The sequence below is a fragment of the Dermacentor albipictus genome, chromosome 2 (assembly GCF_038994185.2).
Source record: "Dermacentor albipictus isolate Rhodes 1998 colony chromosome 2, USDA_Dalb.pri_finalv2, whole genome shotgun sequence".
Taxonomy (NCBI): domain Eukaryota; kingdom Metazoa; phylum Arthropoda; class Arachnida; order Ixodida; family Ixodidae; genus Dermacentor; species Dermacentor albipictus.
Window position 1 is genome coordinate 70986363 of NC_091822.1, and position 15129 is coordinate 71001491.

General features: G+C 44.7%; 1 protein-coding gene across 1 annotated transcript in view; it reads left to right on the top strand.

Annotated features, from left to right (window-relative positions):
• Nucleotides 1-15129, top strand: part of LOC135908238 (short transient receptor potential channel 3-like) — a 51554-nt gene that overhangs the window by 33036 nt on the left and 3389 nt on the right. The window contains exons 6-10 of the mRNA XM_065439994.1: nucleotides 1356-1529; nucleotides 5243-5777; nucleotides 7962-8217; nucleotides 11639-11870; nucleotides 14202-14381. Coding sequence (XP_065296066.1) covers nucleotides 1356-1529; nucleotides 5243-5777; nucleotides 7962-8217; nucleotides 11639-11870; nucleotides 14202-14381 — 1377 coding nt within the window. The remainder of the gene's footprint in view (nucleotides 1-1355; nucleotides 1530-5242; nucleotides 5778-7961; nucleotides 8218-11638; nucleotides 11871-14201; nucleotides 14382-15129) is intronic.

Below are 15129 nucleotides of genomic sequence, written 5' to 3' on the forward strand. Positions count from 1 at the left end.
ACTTGTGGCATGCCATGTGATTTTGGTTTCCGCTACTTGGTCGAGCCATAACAGGTTCACCGTGAAAAAAAAAAGAAAGGTCGTGCAATGTCGTAACAAGGAAGCACGTGGGACATAGCTATAGTACTAAACAAATCCCGGCTGTGCAGCTGGCTTGAAATTATCAGTGCAGAAGGCTAAGCTGGATTGTTCTGTGCTTACGGATTGAAGCGAAGGTCAAGGAATATGCATCTCTGCCATAATACTAAATGAGACAGGAAACACTTTTCCAATTAATCGTAGAGTGGCTTCACTATTAACGGAAGTCACCTCATGGATATCCTGCCACTAACATTTTGCTAATCCTTCATGTATAGGCATAGTTGGAGGTAGTTATCGTACCGATCCACAGCTTCCTTTCGCCTTTTTCCCTGATCGTCCGGAAGCTACACAGGGGGATAGAAAGGGGGCAATGCCCAGGGGTGAAAATTGATAATTTTGGCTTTTTTTTGTAACGACGCTACTTCGGCTTTCAGTGTAAGAGATGTTTTCTCGACGCAAGATGGGAGCTCGGGCTGCCTAACGTCGCCACGCTTCTGGAACTACGTCACCCACAGCGATCAATCAGAGTACGTGGTTGTCAGCAGCTAGAAGGCTTGTCGCGGCACCCCGTGGTACGGTACGCAGCGCGCGCCGGTTGAGTCTCCGAGGCAACGCGCAGCAGAGGCAGCTCCGCGCAACTGTCGTGTGTATGCACCGGAAGCGAAACGATAAAATTCTTCTTTTTTGTCTTTCTGCGATCGCAGACAGATATATGTTTTCTCTTATTTAACTCGAAATCGACAATAATAGGATTTCTGAGAATGTTCTCGAAATTGCCAAATCCGTCAATACCGGTTGTTTGACTACTCGGCTGCTTGAGTCGCAGCTGATGACGCCATCGGAAAGGAAAGTCAGGGCAAGGTTTTTTTAACTGTTTTGACACTAGGTTGTAAATTCTCCATTATTTGCAGTGGAATAGCATTTGGCTCTCATGCACAAAGGGGCTTCATCTAGAAATCAGCAATGTTTTCTTACTATGTTCAAAAAGTGTTTCAGGGCCCCATTAACGGTCCTATCACATGGAATGACGCTTTCGTCGCGACACAACTCGCCGCTACGCCGTAGAGGCGTCAGAAATGCGGCTTTCGTAGCGTTCGATTTAGCAATGTCTGCTTTGTGATGCATCGAAATATCCGCTTGATACTAATACCTTTGTTCTTCTGTAGATTGCCGCGAGACCTTGTGCTGGCAGCGAGGAGCTTGTATGAAACTCGTATCTCAAACATGGTGCCATCTTTTTTGTTTTGTTTTGTTTTGCTTGATTTTCCACGCAGAATGAGTACGAGGAGATGGCTGAGCAGTGTTCGCGCTTTGCGGCCGCCATCCTCGGCGCCTGCAAAAACACTGAGGAAGTGGAGACGGTGCTCTCGCAGCCAGAGGGTTTCCCAACAAACAGACCTTTCCGTTTTCCACGGCTCTCTCTGGCGATTCTCTTGGACCAAAAGAACGTGAGTGTGCGAACATATTTCAATGGTTGGCGAAATTATTGACGATGTTGACTGCAACTAGCATGCAAAAGAGGAGGAGTAGCCGGTGCCACATACCAGCGCAAATCTCTCCAGCTAATAATAATAATAATAATAATAAGTTGGGAACGGCGCTTAACACATCTTCTGGCAGGTGGACTTGAGGAACTGGGCATTAAGTGTAAAGCACAGGCTTTGAACAAAAAGAAATACGAAGGGTATATTTTTTTAGCATACGTGTAGCGCATAGGAAAGATATACATACCTATATCACCTCAATGTGATGGCAGTAATGAAAATGGCTTCTTTTAAATCAATGTTGGACACATTTATGGTAATCTGATATGAGCACATCAGAAAACGAAATTTGAACGAACCGGCCCGCCCCCCCTCCTACACACGCACACGCGCATTTCCTTGGGCAAACACTGAATTACCCTCTGCGGTGTTTAGTCATCCCGTTGTTGCAGCGTTGTTTTACGACGCGCCTTATCTGCCAATTCGAAAGCTTGGGTCACATAGATTGATGCTACTGCTAGCATTTGCCAGGAGTTAATTTTCCACAATGCTGACACACCCGCACACACCGACACACATGGTGACCTACTGATGGTACACCTGCTTCATCTTTAACTGTCCTTTTATTTGCATGATACAAAGGAAAGGATCACTGTCTCGTAGCGCAAGAATAGCGTTCTGCGCCATATACAGATGTGGCCAGGGTTCAAAAATTATTGTTTCAGGTTTACGAAACAGCACGTGAACTTTGGCAGATACCTAAGTGAAGGCGTCATAAAATATACGTTGACATGGTATCTTTAGCATATGCCAAGAGCGCAAAAAAAAGTAATTTTATTCCGCCTCAATTTATATTGCGATTGCTACTGGTATGCGTCCTGCGACCTAGAGCCCGGGGGCAAAACGCTGCGTCCATTTTATTAGGCTTTCCCCCCCGTAAAGCCCTTAATAACGTTCCTTAATGAGAAGACACTGGGTAGGCGGTAGATGGAACTTCAAGACGATGATCAAAACGAGAACAAGGTAAAAGCTCGCGCCAACGTTTCGACAAATGGACTTGTCTTCTTCAAGGCAACATATAGTTTACGTGGCAGAGTGTATATGTGTAGCATTCTTCTAAACGGTAGAGTGGATAAAGCGGGTGTGTGAGGCAGCGGACGAAGGTGTGTTAGTGGCGAAGGTGCAGAATTGAAAATAAATTCAATTATGGGGTTTTACGTGCCAAAATCACTTTATGAGGCTCGCCGTAGTGCAGGACTACGGAAATTTCTACCACCTGGGGTTCTTTAACGTGCACCTAAATATAAGTAAACTGGTGTTTTCGCATTTCGTCCCATCGAAATGCGGCCGCCGTGGCAGGGATTAAATCCCGCGACCTCGTCCTCAGCAGCCCAACACCATTGCCACGGAGCCACCACGGCTGGTAATTGAGAATGCTGTTGGCTGACTAGACAGCCAACAGCATTCCTCCGTAGTAAAAGCCTGTTGTCACCCTGGGTGCAAAACCTGCAGGCACTTTCAAAGTGACATTAAAATTAAAAGCACCGCAAATAGTTATACACATGAAGTCAAATCTAGCTTCACTTGTAGAAGTTCGGATGTGATTTATATGCTTGAATTTTCCTTCTGTAAGAAACAATATATCGGTGAAAAAGGACAATCAATGAACTTCAGATTAAACGGACATCGCGCGGACACAGCTAAAGAGCTTCCCAAAGCCGTCGCCAAGCATTTCAACCAGCCAGGTCATCACTTTAATGAACTTAAGCTCTACATATTAAAATCAAATTTCCGTTCTGAACGAGAAAGAAAATACAGAGAATCGTACCTTATCCATAAGTTCAAGACAATGCAACCAATAGGCATAAACGTTTCAAAGGGAGCTTTAGAATCTATTCGCTATGCTAAACTTTAAGCTATAGGCAACAACACTTAGTTTGATTTCTCGGCGTATCCTCCACCCCACCCCCCCTTTTCTTTTCTTTCTCTCTCTTTTCCCCCCTTTCCACTCAATTTTTTTTTTCCGCCGGCGTGTTAGACGCCCTTGACACGCCGGCTAACACGCGTGCGCTGACAGACAGGGGTTGGGGGGGGGGGGGGAGGTTCCTTTACTCTAAGCGTTCCTTTACTCTCAGTTCGACACGCTAACACACCTTCCCTCGTTTCCGCACCATCCCCCCTCACACCCTCTCCCCTTTATGGAACCCCACTTACATATACTGTGGCGAGGAAAGCGTACGTCGCCTTGAAGAAGACAAGTCAACTTGTCGAAACGTTGGCTCCTGCTTTTAACTTGTTCTAGTTTTGTTGTCACAAGTCACGGTGTATCTATGTAATGGCAGTCAACATCTCGTGCCCGTTCTTACTGAGATCGATATCGCATATGTATCAACCCCTGTTATGTATTTGTGTGTGCCTACTTGATTCATTTTTCTGTAAAATTCGAATAACTGGATTTATTGAGTTGTGTGGATCTGGAGCATGCCCCTGTATTATTGTTAAATTAAAAAGTACTTGTGAGTGCACATGTGCCTTTTGTTTGTAGGTATTATTAATATTATTATTATTATTATTATTATTATTATTATTATTATTATTATTATTATTATTATTATTATTATTCGGGAGCGTTGCGAATTGCACTACGTTGCCGAAATGTTTTTTTTATTTTACTTCTTCATCCTTTGATCAAAATAAAATTTGTGGGTTTTACGCGCCGAAATTAAGATATGATTATTAGGCACACCGTAGTGGGGGATTCCGGAATAATTCTGACCGCGTGGAGTTTTTTAACGTGTATCTATATTTAAGCACACTGATGTTTTTGCATGCTGCCCCACATCAAAATGCAATGGAACACGTGATCTCGGGCTTAGCAGCCTAACGCCATATCCGCTAAGCCACCACGGCGGGCAATCTCCTGTGATAACTGGGCAATCTACTCATTCTTGATAATACGGTGACACAGTAGCTACCAATATCTCCGATTTGCTCCAAATGAACCACTCATGCTGCAAATACTCAGTCGCCGTAAAATCAGCGGTTACCGAGGTAAAGGCTACATACTTAAGAAGCAGCGCGAACTGAAGTTAAAGCCATTGTGATAGCGACGCTAGATATTCTTCGACTGTGCTATCTAGGCAGCGAGAGCACTATTTTGTGCATAAAGGAATATGCTTAACTCAGCATTTCTTAAACGTTATTGCCGCAAAACAGCCAAGCCAGGGGCTATTTCATGTTCTGCTTTACGTATTTGATCTATGCACTTGTTTATCGTACGCTAGAGGTAATAATAATAATAATAATAATAATAATAATAATAATAATAATAATAATAATAATAATAATAATTGCTTTCTTTTTTATGGAGATAAAAAATATGGCTTAAGAGTCATCTGAGTAAATAGCCAACAGGGCTAGTGAGGGACCCCTTACACAAAGGCAATTACATTAATATCGGTAACCAGACAAGTATTTCACCATTACCGTTCATTTTAGATACACTTTCGTGCATTTACACCTTTTTACTCTTGCATTTGAGGTATGCCAGAGAAGTTATTTCTCTTCTGGCTGATCACTCTAGGCTTCTGTGAATTAAGGACCTTCTGTCTCATTTCTTGCATGTTGTAAGCACATGGTCATGTGTTCTGCATCACTTGCTTTTCTTCCTTTTCCAGTTCGTAGGACACGCGAACTGCCAACAGGTCCTGCGTTCCCTGTGGTACAAGGGCCTGCCGGGCTGGCCCGCATGGTCCACAGCGCGCAAGGCTGCTCACGTAGCTGGCCAAGCTCTGGCAACGCCCTTCCTGAGCGTCGCATACATCTTCACGCCAGAACCCATGCGGGTGTTGAAGCCATTGCGTGTGCCCCTGAACCGCTTCGTGCACAGCTGCACCTCGTACGCGACGTTCCTAGTGCTCCTCACAATCTCGCTCTTCTACGGCCGGCGGGACAGCCTCAAGCTGCGCGTGCTGTGGTCCGAGATCCTCGTCGGCGTTTGGATAGTGGGCTACGTGTGGGAGCTGGCGCTCAGCGCCTGGGCGCTGGGTCCCCGCGTATTCCTCAGTTCCTGGTGGGCCGTGTACGACGTTTGCATGTTCGGCCTGTTCCTGGTGGCCGAGATTCTCTGGTTCATTGTGTTCGTCTCGGCCCGTACACTCCAGGAGAGCATTGACCGCTCCCAGTGGCCGTGGTATCACCCGTACCTCATTGGTGAGTCGGACTTTCTCTTCACTGGTACAGCTCAAGCCTGGGGCACATTCATTTGTGGAAAGTAAGCGCTATCTATCAAATGGTAATATACTCGTATCCCATGCCTTGAAAGTAAGCGGGAAGCGATAAGCTTAGAAAACAGATAGCATGGTTTCACTGTAACCTCATCCGCCACATTGAGATTACCTCTTCAAAGAATACGCAGCATGCTCGCTATTTAGATAAGGTAAATTTCGGGAAGGTAAATGTTCGTGCTCGTTGGTAGGTCATTCTCAATATGCTTGCAGAGAAATTCTAAACGGAGGCAGAAACAAGGAAACCAGCCCCAACGTGGACTTTCAGGTGACTTTATTCGCAGAAAGAGCAATTTATATAGGACGGTGCAATGAAAACACCGAAATGAAAAGTAAACTAGCGCAGAAGCATTGCTGTCGCCTAATCGCACCACATAGAACTATTGTTACTTCTACGTCATATCAGAAGCACGCGCTGTGTTCAAATAATATCTTTAATGGAGAGGTAAATTGATGGCATAATTGCGCACATATTGCCACATCACGCCATCTCGGCAGCGCCAATTATTTATCTCGTGACTCTTGCACCAATATTGCCTATATTTAGCCTACTGCCTTACCCAAGAAACGAGACCTGTTAACGTCCTAGGAAAAAGCAGATAGAGTGCTGCTACACAGACAAGGGCTGGGCTTCAATGTTTTGTGATTTTATATTCTTTAGCGTATTCTCCACAAGAAAATTGTTTGGAGTTGATCGAACAAGGCTGCTAAAAACCACCGGAGGATTTCCTAAGTTTTCCGTCCATATATAGAAATCTTAATGCCTAATGCAAACTACCAGGCCTTACAGAAAAGCGACAATAGGTCGTTGTATTGCAACGTACTAAGTTCGTTTTCCATCAAGCTGCCCATCACCACATGAAAAATACACTCAGTGACAATATGTCAAGCATAAGGCTGATGTACGATTAACTCAGTCACCTGAGATTGAGTGGTACATGGCTGTTCTTCCAATGTGGCAGAGGTAGTTGTGTTCTTTTACGCATGGCAACTGCTTCAATAGAAAATGCGATAGTTATTTAAAGAACCTATGGCCGTACGAGCAGAGCCGCTGGCTTTGTGGTGTTCGCAGGGGAAACAGCTACGAAGGGTAGAAAAATATATCAATGCAGTTCAATAATAAATATGGCCAGATAAATTAGTATGGCGATGATAGTGTGATATGATAGTATGGCCATGATAAATACCGCAGATCATGGTAAGTACACACAGAATGTGCAATATAAGCGCATGCATTTTCTGGGCATCCATTCGCGCTGCGACATGTACATCGTCATTGACAGCCCCGGAAGCAGTCATATTGAGCGTAGAGCATAAGCTGTTCTAATGCAATAGTGTCAAGACTAGATATGATCTTTGTTACAAGATGCGCACTATCAGTACCACTCTAAGATTTGCGGATACGTTGCTACTAAAGTGAACCGGCAAAATTGTGCAAAATAACAAAGGTTGGGCGTTGGGCTAGCTGGTGCTGCATAATCGATGTTTCCTAGTGAATTAGACAAGGACGAATGAAAAGGACACATAGCGCTGTGCGTCCTTTTTTGTCACACTTGGCTAATGTGTTGGAAAAGATAAATTAATCTGCTACATATCTGAAGGCGAGCCGATACCACGACATGTACCTGACGCTCTGGGCCGTGCTCGGGGTGCTCGGAGAGAACTCGAAAATTTTTTACGCATATCAATGATCCAGGTAGTCTGAAGTGTTTGCAAAGCGTTCTTTTTTTGAAGATGCCGTTAAATCCGGGAGCGACAACACCACCCAACAAGTATAAACGTTTGTACCATAGAAGACACTCTCACATGACGCCAAAAGCTGAGGTGTATTCCAATTTTTTGCATATGTGTAGACAGATTCGTGTTCACACTGGAAAAAGTAAAAGTGGTGCTATTCGAAGCAGGTGCTAGGTGAAGCTGCCACACACAGAGTACGGTTGGACACGTTCCTGCTCCTCGGCAATGTCTCTTTACTAAGCCTGATAGCATCGATGACGTGAAGAACGATTTGAAGAAATGTTTTTCTAGTTTTTTACAGAACAAATAGGATAACCACGACATTATCGTGTTCAATGTTTCTGAGTATATAGCCTTTGTTTTGTGCACGCAGGCGAGTCCCTGTACGCCATAGCCACAGTGCTGGCCTTTTGTCGGCTGCTGCTGTGGTGCCAGATCCTGCAGATGTTCGGACCTCTGACAGTGTCACTGCTCTACATGCTTCGCGATGTGGTGCGTTTCATGCTGCTACTGGGAATCGTCTACTTCGGCTTCGCAGTCGGAATCAGCTCCATCTACAAGAATTACGCCGGAAATCAGGCCACGCTCTCCAACGGAACCACACTACACCAGCCGCCGAACTTTACAAGGTATATAGTTCCAGGCCATTGACATTAGGTGCGGGTGGAGTGCCTGCTATAAGCTCGAGCTTTTACTGGAAGTTGCATTCTTGGGATGCCTCATGAAGTTTCCGGCATCTATGCCGGTGTATATGTAAGCGTTTCGCTTTACCGAAAACATCAGTCACCATCTATGTGCTACTGGGTATGTGCCGCTCTTCGATGAAGCACTTTGACGCCTCTAGCAGAGTGCCTGTAGTAGTGTACTCTAACATATATGCATCTGGCAGTGCGGTCAACCCTAAGGGAATTTCCGCATATCTAGGGGAATTTAGTCCTTGTTTAAGAAAACATGTCCGAATCCATGCAAACTTGGAGGGGAGAAAAAAAATTCGCGAATGATAACGATCCTCACTAATGTAAAATTTGAGTGCAGCTCTATACGCGTTTTCATTTCGCGATATATTGAGGCAAATAATTTGAGAGAAACATGTAGCAGAGTCGGCGATCGTTGAAAATCTGATCTGCGGGTCTAACGCGTCGGCTTTTATACATGACTTGTAGAATGTTCCAGTGTATTCGCTGGTACCCGCGTAGCTTACACAAAGTCGCGCATACAGTCAGATTACAAAAAGCTTCGGTTGCAACAGTCAACGAATACAACTACCGATAACATACGAGAAACTTCTGATACATGAAAGCGCGCGTGCGTCCAGTGATAGAGTTTAACAATTGTTAGCCTCCTAAAAGCCGTGGCCATCGGTGAACAGATTGTGGCGCGCTACTCTGGTGCCATCTCGTAGCGATCGTTGCTGCAGCAACTATGCTTGCGTGGTACTATGTCCTTCTTCTCACGCTTTCGACATTCCCTCCTTCCCTGATTTTCGTATCATGCTACAGCAGCACCTTCCTCCTCCGCTTTCCCCTTCGCGCTCTTCATTCTCGCCGTTTTTTGCATCCGCCCCTACACTCCCCGTTCGCTCTTTCATCCGGTGCGCTCGTTCACTCATTTACGCCGAGAACGCCGATTCTCGACGCAGGAATGGGCGCCTGAGTGCTGCGCTGTGAAAATGTGGAGGGAACAAACACTCGGAAATGTGAGAAGCCACTGCTGCGATGCCGCAATGAGCGATATGCGGAGCTAGTGGCATGACGGCGTGTTCTAATTTCAGCCACCGCGAAATACATTTGTATTAGCAGACAAAGTATGCCTTATGGACGTATACTGCACCGCGGTGGTCCCACCTCTGCAAAGAAGGGATCTGGTGTGGATGTCATGGGATTGTTAATGAAGCCCTGCTGCTACGTTATCACCGTTTGTACTCCTAGCTATCCTGTCGATTTGTGTGCTCTTAGTTTGTAATCCATATCTGAAACTGGCGAATCAAACCTATGCTGCCCTACCAATTAGAACAAGCACAGGCAAACATCGGCGTCGCCGGACTGGAATACACCATACGCCAAGTACAAGCCGGGCACATCACTGCGCAGCCAATTATCCGCGCGTCTACTGAACTATACTGCTTCTTTGGGCAATGTTGCAGGGGTCATGTGTTTGGGGAAGTTTCGGTACGGAACAAGAAAAAAGCAGCGCATCTTTGTTCTTCGCTGCAAATAATATGTAAATTGCGCAAATATAGAGATACTTTGTCAGTCTACGGCATGCAAGATAATTTTATTTCGAAAAAATTTGCATATATAAAATCCTGCTGCATGATAGTTGGAAAACCTTGTATAGGGTGCCCCAGATAACGTTAGCCAACTCGCTTAGCTAAACAAAATATTAAAGAAAAACACCATGCAAGACGTGATCTTCAGACCTACCGTGTTCGATCATCACCCCGCTGACAACCGAAAACCGTAGGCTTTATTTTAGTATCTTCGACCATCATTTCATATTCCTTTTTCAACTGCTTGGCTAACTTTAGCAGTGACACACGTCACACACGTGATGCGTCACTCCACACAATTGTACAACGTGTGCATTTTCCGTGAACGGGGAGTGCAGCCGCTCGCTCGCGCAAACGGCTGTAGCGTAGCGGTTAGAACAATGGGCTAGAAACGGAAGGTCGTTCATTCGGCCTCATGTAGTGGAATATAATTTTATCGGAAAGATATGTTAAACATATCATCCCAATAAATTAAATTATTTTAATTTTAAATAAAAGCAAATAAAACTGAATAAAAAGCAACCACGTCGGTCTCAAATGTTTTCTCGTATGTATATATATGTATGGACACGTGTGCTTGTTTATCTTTCTCCGGTGTCAGCTGTTCACCGGTTAACAAATGTTAATTAGTTATGTGCATGATTTGGAACTTTCCATGCGCGACACGAATTGTGTAGTAGTTTCTGGAAACCACGTGGGCACCAGCGATCACACTAGAACTTTCTACGCGCTTGATAGCTGATCAGATTTGGATGATCGCCGACTGTGTTCGCCGCTACCATTGTGCTTCGAGAGTCACTTGCTTTTGTGGGCACAGGTTCACCCAATAAAGAGTTAGTTTTGCCGTGCACAATTTTGCAACTGTCTTTTTGACCGTCACTACAACGTGACGATATATATATGTATATATATCGTCAGATTGTAGTCATGGTCAGTATACATATGCATAAGCATACATACAGATGCAAACATACATACACATATAGTATACATACATACAGTTGAATAGGTTACACACGTCGCAAGAGCAGCAACCACTCGCTAGAGAACGCTTATAGGATTCATAAAAAAATGTCCTACCAAACGAAGCATGATTCATATTACCTAGTTGTGAACTGGAGTGGTCCCCTTAATTTGATTGTGTCACCTGTTGCTGTGGGCGAAGGTCTGCGTGACAACCGAATGAACAATGTCGGCCTACTCCCTAGCTCAGGAGCTGCTGCTCGGAATAAAATAAATGTATTCTAGAAAGCTTCAGGAAAGAGAAAGCACGCAGCTCACCACTTATTTTTTTTGTAACAAAAAGACGTTATGGCATGAATAGTGCATTCATACATACCCTTTCCGTTGAAATAATATGTGCGTACAAGTGTGTGCAACAAGAACTCCTAAATGCGCTTCCAAAAACAAATTTTCATGTATTTCTGCAGGTGTGTTTCTCTATTCCATCTCGAAGAACCCTAAAAAGGTTTATCAGGTGTATACTAACGCATCAAATATTCTTAATATATGTCCTTCAATTTAAATTTGTTTTACTTTCCTTGTCATGCGCCATGCAGAATTGCTGTCGCACGCGATAAGGTCAACTCGTCGGTGTCCGAGTCAATCTACGCCAATGCCTAAGAGCGGAAAGTATTGAAAAATAAATCGATTCTTGGGGAAATACGGTCCCTTGTTGCCAAATACCTTCAGGGCAAATAAGCGACATGTGCAGATGAGGGACAAATTTACTGATAAGATAGCCATGCATGGTCTAATGACACGACTTGTTTCTTACGCAGCCTCGGTCGTGCACTCAAGTACCTCTTCTGGGCCCTATATGAGTTGGGCACACCAGAGATCGCCGACATTGTTGTCTCCGGAGACGCGACGCGGCCGGGCGGCAGGATCGTGACGCACAACTTCACCGAGTTCGTCGGATATGCCCTCTGGGGCCTGTACCACATCGTGTCGGTCATCGTGCTACTCAATGTTCTCATCGCCATGATGACCGACAGTTTCCAGAGGGTTCAGGTGCGTTTTCGCCGTTCGGCATGATTGTCGCTCATGAAGTGTTATGTAGTTTGCCAGTTTGCTCCGCAAAATCCTTTACCGCGAGTTGTTCATTGTTAATGACATTAGCCTTCTTGCAATAACTTGTGCACTTTCTTATAATGATCTATCTACTGGTGTATTCTAACCATTTTATGGCCCGCATCCGTCGCTCTGTAGTCAATGGTCTAATGAACAGAACGTTGGGCAGCTGTGGGAAGATCAGGTTCAAAACCAACCGTGGGACCCGCTTGGGTCACCGGGTATGTGACATAGGGTACGCTACGCTCTTCAGTGAACCTCTTTCACGCCAACTTGGGTAACCGAATATTTGGCACGCGGTGTGTACTGCTCATAGATGAACGTATTTACCTTTAACTTGGGACACTGGGCGTGTGTCGCTCTTCAACAACAACAACAAACAAAGAAATACAAAAAAAATTCTTAGCAATTTTTTTTTTCTTTAGTCGGCGGAAATGATCCTGCGAAAACATCGCGCCCGGGCTTCGCACTATTCACTTTTTCTTACTCGCTTGCTAAGGAGACAGATATTACGGGTCGTGGTGCGGTTCATACACGACACAGGACTGCGCTGATGATTTCGCATGCCAACCTCTCTGCATTTCAACAAATAAAACTACTCGTTCAGTGATTGCGCTATGGAACCATATTTCCAACCATGTTCTTCTAAAACCAAATACCTATTCTACTTGAAGCTACCGGCACAATATTTACTGTATTGCCTTCTGCGCGTTGCAGGTTATTTCCATCATAATGATAAATGATTATCGTTATTACACACAAATGCCTCCACTTGTTTCCTCTCCTGTTCAGTATAAAAAAGACCTGAACCCCTTTTTATCGAAGTCGAGAAATGCACTTGACGTTAAAGCAAACTATTTCAGACTATGACAAGCACATAACCATTTACAATTGAAGAGCTCATGGCAGCAACTGGGTACACAAACAAGCGATCATCCCGTGGGAATTATGGTGAGTTATGAAGGCCTCGCAAATGTATGCCGCACATCTCGTCTACGTCATCTCGAGAACTAAAGCTCCTCAGGGATAAATGGGGAGGTTCCTACGTAATGGAAGCTTGCGAAAGTTATTCCTATATTGAAGCCAGGGTAGCAGCTAACAAATTACTTCTCCTTCAGATCCATATCTCTTCTTAGTTGCGTAAGGAAGCTATTAAAAAGACTGATTCACAAACGACTCAATTGGTTCGTGGAAACAACGAAAGTTAACCCATAGGAAATGAATGGCTTCCGTCAAAATAGGCCCACAGTTGATATTGTCGTTGCCTTGGTCTCATCGGCTGAAGAGGAATTGGCTTGTTGAAACACACCTGCTGCATTATTTTGGGTCATTAAGGCTGCACGACTCCGCCTATCATAATGTAATACTAGACGCTTCGGAAACTCTTAGTCTCGGAGGACGGCTTTCCAGATGGATTGCAGACTACTTTCAACGACGCCAACTATTCATGTGTGTTTCGATTGGCCCCACCGCGCTTTATGGCATTGAGAAAGGAGTGCCACAAGCAGCTGTGTTAAGGCCGTTATGTTTAATTTAGTCCTCATCCATCTTAAAAGAAACGTGCCCCGTGGCATCAGCGTCACACTCCAGAAAGCGCTGACAAATATATGGGCCTACCTAAATTCGAGGGGCCTGAAATTGTCCCCAGATAAAAGCGTTGCTATGGCTTTTACGTGGAGGCGTGTCAAAAAATTCCCTCTGGTGCTTGGTGGTCGCAGTCTTCCATACGTCAAGACAGAAAGATTTCTTGGAGAACTCCATTGCAGATGTGCGTCCCCTTACATCATCGTCTGCCTAACAAAAACGAATGACAACATAATCGTATAGCTGGGTCGATAGCGGGATGTGCTGCCACGTGAGATGTTTGGGCGCCTGGATGTTTAGGTGTTGTGGTGGAGCACACGGTGAAAGCCTCTTCTCCACTACCACGCTGTATTCTTCTGTCGGCTGCAGGAGAGGGCTCTGGCCCCGCTACAGACGAGCAGGCTAACGGCTTCTTTCATCGCAGCATTACGAAATGAAACAGCTAAATCTACCTAGCTGTCCTAACAGCAGCAAACATGCGCCATCAAGCGCACCATTTCTTTAATAAAGCGAAATTATCTAGAAGCGCACGACTACCCCCTTGCATTGAAAATCACCGTCAATGACTTCTACACAATCTATTGTTTTCCATCTTGCGATCTATGTTGTACACTTAACTATCCCATGAGATTATCACAGTGCCCCACAGTAACTGAAAGTGCTGCCTGGTAACATTCTTTTACACAGGGTAACGCCTATACAGAGTGGATCTTCGCCAGGTCGTCCCAGTGGATCTCGTACTTGGATATCAATGCTGGTGCACCACCCCCTCTCAATTTGTTCCCCACCGCAAGATGCCTCCGCATGTGCTACAAGTTGCATTTCGCCAAGAAAGGAATGCGCAAAGCCATTCCGTCACCGAGCCGGGTGCGTAATTCTGGCCATTCAATACTGCAAGGACTCTGATTGCATTGCAATTAGGCTGGTAATATATACAACCCAGTTTATTTGTTTATGCGCGCGAAAGAGAGAGAAGGAAAAAGGAAATGCAAGGAGTTTAACCAGACTGAGTCCGGCTTGCTACCCCACACGCGGGGAGGGGAATGGGAATGGAAGTTTTCGAGGATAGAGATGTTACTGGAGCAATAAGCGTTAGATGAATAAAGTTAGTGTTTTGTTTATTGCCACTGCACCCAACACACGTGAGATTTAGGAAGGCAGTTTAAACGCCGAACTCCTGTGTGTAAGATATAGTAATAATAATAAAAAAAGTTTAGTAAGGCTTCATAAGAACTACATACAACTTGTTTTTCTCTCGGGCTAATTTGTTTGCTTTAACGAAAACAGTTCTTTGCTTTGTGTAATCACAGGCTGAGCCATAGCGATATCGATATAAAGTGTGATAAAACATCAAGCGTCATGTTCATTATGCTACCGCTTTTAGCTATCTTCACATTTAGTTTCCTTCCTCTTGAACTGCACAAGAGAGATATATTTGCTTCAGGAACTTAGCACTTCTAATTGACCATACGTTTCACTTCATCGATACTGCGTTTCCTTATGAAGCGTGCTGCTATGCGCTGGTGTACAATACGGACACTCAGGGAGATATGCTGTCAGATGAAATGTGTTGACTGCGATGGATATGCGTAACTGGGTTCCCTTCGCGGAAAGG